A 9,685-nucleotide genomic window follows, 5' to 3' on the forward strand; every position below is an offset into this window, starting at 1 on the left:
GTATGTGTTGAATTTGGAAAGGATTGTTAGGCCGCGGCTGGGTCTGTCAGAGAGTGATCGAGATTTGTGGAAGAAAGCGAGTGAAAGGTTTGAAAGTTTTAGGGTTGGAGATAAGGTGTTGAAAGAGGTGGTTGAGAAAGGGAGAATGAATGTGAATAAGGTAAGGGAGAAATTTGAAGGGCCTTTTGAGATTTTGTTAGTGGGACCAAGTGGATTGAGTTATGGGGGTGTGGATGAAGTTAGGGCACACCATAACCAGCTCCATAAGTGGAGGGAAGTACCCCAGTATGTTCGGGAGAATGCGATGAGTGAGTGGTTGAGGGTGAATAAATGTGAGCCGAGTGTCAGTGAGCAAATGGGTCTGGAAGATCGGCAGTTGGTGTTGGTTGAGTATGGAAGGAAGCAGAAAAAGGTAAGGAAGGGAATGAAAGGGAGAAACGTGAGCTGCATGATAGAGGGGTTAGTGTTAGGGTAAAAATGGTGGATAAGGCTACTCAGTGTAATACAGATGACTTTGAGGGGAGGAATGATACATATAGCGTGTGTGGGTTTGAATTGTCAGGGTTTAGTGAAGTTTCACCAGGAAGGGAATCAGGTAAAGGATGTAGTTGGCAGTATGAATGAGTCTCTTCGGGAGTTTGGCAGGAGTGTAAATGAGGTAAGTGATTTGGTGGCAGAGTTACGAGAGATGTTCGGACAAGAGTTAGAAAGGGTAGATGAGATAGTGAATGGGATTTGGGGGGATGGTAGTGAGGGAGATAGTAATGGTAGTCTGACTGGAAGTGATCAGGGAGAAGTTGATGGCGGTGTAACTGAGTGTGTGTATGAGGGCCCTCAAACGAGATCCAGGGGACCTGCATCTGAGCATCCGTGGGTGTTGTGGAAGGCTATTTAGTGTGGGTGTTGTGAGTGAAAGGAGACGTTGTCAAATGTAACAGGGGAGGAAATATGCAGGAGTTATATGAAGTTCCATTTGACAACGTCTGTAAGAGAGAGAGAGAGAGAGAGTGTAATTGCTGTATGGATGGTTAATGACTGAATTGGTTGTTGATAGATTCTGGGCTGTTTGCTGTTAGAGATCTGTGTTTTGAGTGAGAGTTTTCAGAGAGTCTTTAGTCAGAACTGGTGTTGTTCAGTAGTGTCGGCAGCGGTCTGTGACAGATTTGAAGTCAGTTAAGTTTTTGTGTGTTATTGATTTGTTGTTTGCTTGTTGTTGAGTTAATGTATTTTTGCTTTAGAGTAGTTGTGCCTGTCCTGTTGTCTTTGTTGTTATTCTTTGGTGTTGTTAGTGGGTGTGTATGTTGCCTTTGTGCTGTTGCTTTTTTGTGTTGGTTGTGGTTTGTGCAGTGGTCTTGGATTGTGATTGTTCTTTTTTTGTTGTTGTGTTGTAGTGGTCCTTGGTTGTTGAATTGTTGGTTGTAGTCCTTGGTTGTTGTATTGTTGTTGTTATTGGGTTGTGGTCCTTGGTTGTTGTTGTTGGTATCTCTTGTGACCTCGACCAGTGGACAGCACAGGATAGCACGGAGTATCTGGAGTGTTGGTATGTGTGTTTTGTGTTGTTTTTGTTTTGTTTTTGTGTGGGTGTAGGTCAATTGTCCTGTGTGTATTTGTTGTGTAAAGAAGAAAGTGTGACTGAGGGTGGATTTTGGCAGGTGGATTGTTTAGGTTAATGTGGGGGGGGGGGGGAATTTTCAACTTGTTTTTTCTAGCTTGTGATCCTGCCACAGCCCAACAAGTGGATTAACTCATCCTTGTCCTTGACCGGACAGTTTGTATCTTACCTACGGTGATTGTGTGAAAGAGAAAATGAGTGAGTGGGCTGGTCCCTTTCTTTCTCTTATTTCCATTCTTCTTCCTTCGGGCAGGTTGCGGAATAGACACACCACATGCTGGACTGGTCTGATACAGGTGAGTTCGCTAGCCATACTGATAGTCTGTTGGTTGAACATACTATTTACGAATATCAAACCCTCTATTCAGTAGCATATACTACACCTTCTGGCAACGGAAGGTCTGGAGTAATAACAGACTTCTGTGATTACTATATATGGTTATTGAACAGTCAGAATTTTCTTTAGTCCCTTAAATGCAATGAATTTGCTCATATATCATTGTATTGTAACCCAGATGATTGAGCTGTAAATATCAGTTTATCTATATTCTCACGGGCATTTGTATAGCTCTTTTAGAACTCCTTTCATTCTAGGGGGTGGTCAGGTGGGTTAACTTCCAGCCAGTTTAGGATGTCTATACCTCCCTCCAAGAATAAGGCTATCCTGTTGTTAAGAACAAAGGTTTGTTCCGCATATGAACAAATGAGAAATTTTAGAATCAATTTGTATTTTTCATAGCTAACAAACCTGAGGTCTTAACACATACTGCCCACCTCTAGCCGGTCTCTACTAATTTTTGTTTTGTTTTGTTATTCCTGGATCGAGAAAAGACTGGGTTACGACGCAGTCTTCGACCAGATCTCATCTCGTATACACAGGCGTTACCAGATCTCACAGATTCCTTGCTTACATTCTCCGATTGTATTAACTGGTTTACCAGCTGTGCTTGGAAATATCCTATTGTTAAGACCTCAGGTTTGTTAGCTATGAAAAATAGAAATTGATTCTAGAATTTGTCATTATTACTGTAAATATTAATATTTCCTTCTCAGTTGTAAATCATAATTTGCAAAAGAAGATGAATAGTATAATATACACGACCTAATGGTTTCCCAAATTAAAAGATATAACCTCCATATACAAAAGTATAAGAAGAGATGATACCAAAGGGCTACTTTAGGATGATTCCCATTCATGAGTTTGTTCATATTTACTTTACATTAACCAAAATTCCAAAATAGCAACGACGTTTTAGGTTACCATCTGACTTGCTACAGCCCCCTTTGTTATTCGAAGGTAGAATTATATAAGGAAATGTCAGTTAATGAAGCGGAAAGATGGCACTCTTAAAGCATTTTTCTGGTCATGCAAAAATTTAATAAACTAATATTGGACCACCACTTATGAGGGAGATTAAATCCAAAGTTTTTTTTTCTGTGCAAAAAAGGAATGAACAACTGGCTTTCAATTTCTATCTGGTACCAAATAATCAAAAGGTTGTGTTCATATTTGAATAGTTTTCTCAACTATCTCAGGCAAGGTCTGCAAAGAGCAAAGAATCAGTCAGATGTTTACTTGACATAACTATTCTCATTTAATAGCATTTTATCTATTTGCATTCTTGTGTATCCTGTCTCACTCACTGGCATCTGCTTGGAATTTTGAAAAATGAAAAATAGTAGGATACAGTACTAAAATTGGTCGTTTGTCTCTATATTTTTGTGCTACAACTTACCATTATTCCTTTTATAATACAAAGCTTTACTGAAAGCAATTGTAATTAACTGAAATACTCATACCAAAATGGGAATCAAAATAAGAAAATCTTCTCTACATCATGCACTAGAAACTCCTAAACTGTTTAAAACACATGGACTAGCAAGTTTTCAAAATGTGTCATTTATCTTCCCGAGACCAAACGGCTATAAATCAAACATCCAAATGACAGTACTTCTGTTCAAGCTTCATTATAATATATGGAGATTATCAGTTGACAACACTAGAAAATTAATAAATAGAATTTAATAGCTAAAAAAATTTGGAACTTTTTAGTTAAAACTTTAGTTATGAGAAGCAAACAGCTAACCCAGATGCATTATGTTACCACTGATGTAAATTTATTTAGAACAATCTAAAATGTTCATAAAAAACAAACATGAAGAGGCTTCACTTACGAGTACAGATGGGGAGTTCCTGGCTAGGGTTCCATTGACCAGAGGAAGCACGGCATATGTAAAGGGGAGAGGGTTCTTTGATCATGATGAAACCAGCACGGCACTCAGGTCGACAGAGGTTTCCCCTTGCAGATTTCTTGCATTTCCACACCCCACCCACCAGCAATCCAGGTTCATTGCATTCCATATTACCAGTGACAACCACAGCTGTCAAGTTGTTTATTCAGCCACAAGAATTCACATAAAATATTTCTTATCAAAGTTCAGAAAAATAAAATGTGCAATGATGTGAAATGAAGAGTGTACTTACAATGGTATATTAAAACTTGTGTAGGTGAAGTACTTTAAGCAGAGCTATGAAAGTGCAGTTCCAGAAAAAAGCAACATTATAATGCCATCAAATCAGTTAATATTCAACATTTTTTTATATGTACACCTAAAATAGAGAATGATTGAACTTAGCATACATTTCACAGAGGTATCTGCACTAGGAAATGACTGAAGTGAATAACAATAATGTACCTATTGAAGATAACCCATATAGTATAGAACTTCACACATAATAAAGACTCCATAAAACGCATTCAATAAACCTTTTTAAAATCTCAATTTTCACTGTTTCTGCTGCATAGAGCACATTAAGTAATAGTAGTCATTAATTGAAAAACTAACATAATCAGGCCCTTTTCATACATACATATCATAGAAACCTTTCGTGTAAAACCAAGTAACATTCTTTTATGAGATTGTACCTGGGTTTTTTTGTTCTTCCTGATTTCTTACTTTTTATTACTCAAGACCAGGATAGGGTAAGGTGTTTGAGGTGCCTGTCCCACTGACTTTCTCTTAGACAATAAATGTTTGTTGTGAATATCATCTTAACTTCATTGCCACTCATGAAGTGTTCTTGTGGAATGTGAGATTTCCTTGAGACATAACAAACAACTGACATCTTGAGTTTTCATGGCCTTATGCTAAAGGCATCATGATAGAGACCAAAATACGAATTTTTAATATGTATATTGTTAAGCAGCAACAGTTAGGAAATTCACCGACTTTCTTTTGATACTTCTAATGGGTTACAACGCTCATGGTTAGTAAATATTCACCATTAACTCTTCTCTTCATGGGCACAGACAAAACATAAAATGAATTTTCTGTTCTCTGCTTTCTCTACCCATGATTTTCTGGGCCTCCTTACAGATGTCCATCTTCTTACTTCCATATCCACCATGTTTCTGACCAACTCTTTATCAGCCCTTCTCATCTCATGTCAAAACCATGTCTTTTCCACCCTCTTGATACCAAACCCCTCCACTAATTTCTCTTTCATAGTAAGATCTTCCTACCACACTCGGTTTGTGAGTCTAAGAGGCTATGGTCCCAACTTTCCAAAATCAACAATTTCCTTGTCAATTCCTGTGTTCATCAAATAAGAAAAAATTCTTCACTAACATAATTTGTATTATAGAAAAATACTGAAAATTCATATAATGACCAGCCATTTAAAATGCTTTGTTTATAATAGGCATAAAAGTTTTCCATACATACAAATAATCATGACCTAAATTATATATTTTATTCTATTCTCCATTCAGTTGTGCTTGTAAGGTCTCAACAGAATGCATGTGGGGAAGAGAGAAGGGTAGTAAAAACCTTTAAAGGCTTAAAGGTCCCTTATGAGTGGCAAAGGCAAGGGACAAGTCATAAAATATCCTAGAGACCAAGCATACGTTCATGATCAGTGCCCAGGATACCACTATACCTAAGCCAAGACCAGAGAGAACCACGGATGATGACTCAACAGGTAAACTTAATGGTTCCGCCAAATCTCCATCCCCCACCTCATAGGGACAGTAAGGCTGTTGCAAATGAAATCTTTAAAGAACTCAACAGGGCTTTTACTCTGGACCACCAAATTGTGAAGTCCTGGGGAAGTCAACTGAGCTACCACACCCCTGAAAATTAAGGGATTTATACAACTCATTAATCAATCATACCTGAACAGCAATTCAGGAAGAGTGACAAAGTACTGTTCCATAGGAAATAAAGCTGTCAGATCTTAGAGAGGAAAATCTAGTAAGCCCTTTGGAGAAGTTAGTAGTACCTTTAGTGGAGCGTAGATGGAGGGACAGGTTAACGTCATGTACAGTCATCATTACTATGGTGGAGTCCATAAAGTCTGAGGCCATGTTCACATCAAGGCCATCTGAGTCCAAGGCCAACCTCAAGATTTATTATTCCAATTTGTGCTTGCATTAATGTCTTACAGGCAGTCCCCAGTTATCTTCGGGGAGTTCCATTCCGACGGCTTGATGCTAAGCGAAAATTGCTGACAACAGAAAACTGGTGATTTTCAGCATTCATTGGTGCCAATAACTGGTTAATGGCGCCTCTGTTAGGTATGTATTGGCACCAATGCTCTATTATCAGCACTGATAACAAGAAATCGGCGCACATCAGCGCTGAAAATGGATGATTTTTGCAATTTTTGGTGCTAAATAAAGTGCCCTAAAACCGGATCACCAATAACCAGGGATTTAAAATCGAGGTTTCAGATTTTGATTACAATCAATTAATCAATCAAAGTCCCTTAATGTAAATAAATGAACAGTTCAATAGTAAATTCTGAAGTGTAGTTATATATGCACAAAGAGTAAAACCATAACTAAATTCTTCAGTCTTCAACATAATAACTATAAAGTGTCTTGGTAATGTGATGCATTATGTAATACTGGTATGTAAGAGCACTTTTATTAATAAACTGAGTAAATAAGCCATTACTTCAACTTAAATGATTAATCTAATCTTTAAAAGGATCGCTGCTTATCTTGTTTTTGTCAATGTGGGCTGGAGGCTATGTGCCATGAATTCTTGTACAGACATATATCTTTGCTGCACACCTGAATGTAGGCAGGAGGCAGCCATTCTAGCTCAGATAATGAAGTATTATCTGCATGAAATTGAAAATGGTCATTAAATGTTATAGTTCATCAAATGGGTAAAACAAAATGGTGCAACAAATTTTTAAGGAAAGAGAATAGAATATACTAATTGAAAAAACTTTCTTAGCAAGACCAAGTGACCTAATGGATTATGGGTAAAGGATGCAGGTTTGACCCCAGTTAGAGTTGTCTGATTATAAGTTCATTTCAAATTTTTTGCCTGGGTTTACCTACATTTATATTCATATTGTTTAATATGTAAAAGGGATAAGACGCCATAAAGGCTAGATGTAAAAAGTTATGTGAATCATAAGTATGTGTCAAGAGAATCATCACAGGCTTTCAAAGCTGTTATTTCCACATTTAGAAGGACTTTCCTTCTCATGAACTCCAAAGATATGATCTTGACAAAGAATCATTATGCAAATCAATAATTCTCTTTGTTCATGCCTATTGAAGGAAAGGAAAAGCAACTTTCACAATGACCATTAAGGGAAAGGAAAGAGGTGTAACTTAATAAGTTAAGGGTTGCCTCCTACAGCACCAAATGCAGTGGAAGTCCTCCCCTTGGAAACTGCATCATCTCCAATGGGCTGGGAGGGCATGGTCCCACTCTCTCCCCCAACCCCTCAGAGGGGATGTTTCCAAAATCAGACCTTTCCCTTGAGATGTAAGTTATGCCCTCCTAATATTTGTCAAAGAGAAATGTGTGTTTATTTGTCATTAATGTCTTTTCAGTATCACCAAGGAGGAGTCCTGTCAATGAGGGTGTTCACGTGGGGGCCTACTTATGAGAACACAGAAAGGAGTGCCTATGAAACCCACATCTGGAAAGGAATAGACTGTGGCCAGAAGGTTTTCTGATTAACTGAGATTGTATCCCCTCTTGCCCAACTAGCATTTTTTGTGGCTGGGACCTCAATGGAATACACTTCAGGTTGATTGTCTCATCCCAGCCAGATAATCCTCAGACTGCAACTCAAAGACATGATCAGTCTGGCTCTAAAATGCCTGAGTAAGACTTTGCAAAAGTCTCCACACTGTAAATGGATGTTTGGGAAGATACTCAATACATGAACCTGAAAGGGTCTCGCCAAAACAGGAGGCCATGGGGAGGATCATCAGGTAGCTAGAAGATGGTTTACTGATCAGAAGGCCAACAGTCTAGTAAACATATCCTTTAAATGATATGGTTTCAGTGAAAATGAAACTGTAGATACTATTAACCCTTAGAGAATCTGATGCAGAATATACATTTCTATTTTTCAACTTCTGAGATTCTAATAACAAAAACCTGTTTTTTCATTTTATATGTATATATATATATTTTTTTTTACAAATATCCCATAATTAAATAAGGAGAGCATGGATTTTTGTTGTCGTGGTAGGCAGAGTTTACCATCTGTAAGTGTGCATGTGCAAAACCGCTCATGGCCCAGTATGAATGAGCAGTTGACTTTGCTTTCATGCTGTACTGATTGCTGTGATTACTTTGTTATATTTGCATTGAAATTTGCTGCTTGGTAGTAATATTTTACTCAAATTAAGTTCAGCTGTTGCTGATTGCTTTAGAAAAGCTGAAGTGTAAGAAAGTACAGAAAGCTTTTCATTTTCAGCCTCCCTCCCTCAATCTTAATTGGGTTAAACTCATCAAATTACCTACTTTAGGCATATGTAGATAAGGTGGACAGGAAAATAAATAAAGGAAGGAAGAATGGGGCATTGTATAGAGGGGCAAAACAAAGGAGAGATAAGAAAAAAATGTAATTTAAAAGGGTTGAAAGAATAAAATTATTACATTAATATTGTACTTATAACCTTGAAATACAAAAGTTACACTAAGCTAATACGAACACAAGAGATACCTTGACTTAGGTAGAGATTATTTATGAACTCGCTAAGTTCCAGTAAGTTTGCCCCAAAAAGATTTCAATATATAGTTTTAAACTCCAACAAGTATTGTAATGTACTTTTATTTCTCATATAGAGAGCTAGAGATGACAAGTGATCTAAAAAAACCTTAACATGGCAAAACTTTGATTTCCCTAGATACTTTTCCCTTAATATATCTTTTGAAGGGCACGTGTCCTCTTCCCTACTTAACATATTTGGTGAATCACACCATTGTACTATCTTCCATGACACCTATCACAAAAATATGACAGCTAGGACTTTACCAGAAGAGCGCAAGAATTTATCCTCACCCAAACTTTTTTTAATTTAAAAAACTAAAATGATTAAAAAACTGAAAGAAAAAATTATTTTTTCCGAGTGTACTGGAAGTAATGGAATGAAAAATGCTAAAATCATTGGAGGGAATTAAGCCACTGACATCTTGAGTTTAAACTGATAACTTTCCATTTCATTAATTTTCTGAAAGCCTTTTTACCAATATGTCACTGGTTTCTAATTATTTTAAGATGAGTCAAGCCCCTATCTTTCTGGATAAATCAATGACCTTAAAGATAAAAAAAACTTTGGAAAGACATGCAAATATTAGAATTATTTAATGTATTTTGTAACCATGCTTTAATCTTATCCAATAAGGAATTTCATTGCCTTGCTAAAAAGTTTAGTTAAAGCAAGACCATGAAAAACCAGCACATTCACTAGTAGTGCAGCATCTGCAAGAGAACTGATTTTCCTATATCTCTATGTGATATACTGAGACTGTTGTATAGGGTAACACTGCATGTGACATGGTAATAATCACCCTACAGTGGAATAGTAAATTTGTTTAATGGCTGTACTTTCAATACATGCCAAAGTGTCAACGTAATGGCATGAGATACTAATCATAAATTATATAACTGGGCTAGGTGGTAGATGGAACTGCAATAATACTGATGCTGATGGGTGCTGGTCAGATATCACAAGCTCCTCCATCCATATCTTATGGCGATGAGATAACACTCTGGGACCTGGGTGCACGCCCTACTATTCATGCAATCAT

At 37.3% G+C, this 9,685-nt stretch overlaps 1 protein-coding gene across 6 annotated transcripts in view; it reads right to left on the bottom strand.

Moving 5' to 3' along the window:
* LOC135219424 (uncharacterized) overlaps positions 1 to 9,685 on the bottom strand; it is a 913,425-nt gene that overhangs the window by 75,301 nt on the left and 828,439 nt on the right. For all 6 annotated transcript variants that reach the window (XM_064256195.1, XM_064256199.1, XM_064256198.1 and 3 more), the window contains one exon: positions 3,788 to 3,810. In XM_064256195.1, coding sequence (XP_064112265.1) covers positions 3,788 to 3,810 — 23 coding nt within the window. The remainder of the gene's footprint in view (positions 1 to 3,787; positions 3,811 to 9,685) is intronic.

Source organism: Macrobrachium nipponense, chromosome 1, assembly GCF_015104395.2.
Source record: "Macrobrachium nipponense isolate FS-2020 chromosome 1, ASM1510439v2, whole genome shotgun sequence".
In the NCBI taxonomy this organism is placed as follows: Eukaryota; Metazoa; Arthropoda; class Malacostraca; order Decapoda; family Palaemonidae; genus Macrobrachium; species Macrobrachium nipponense.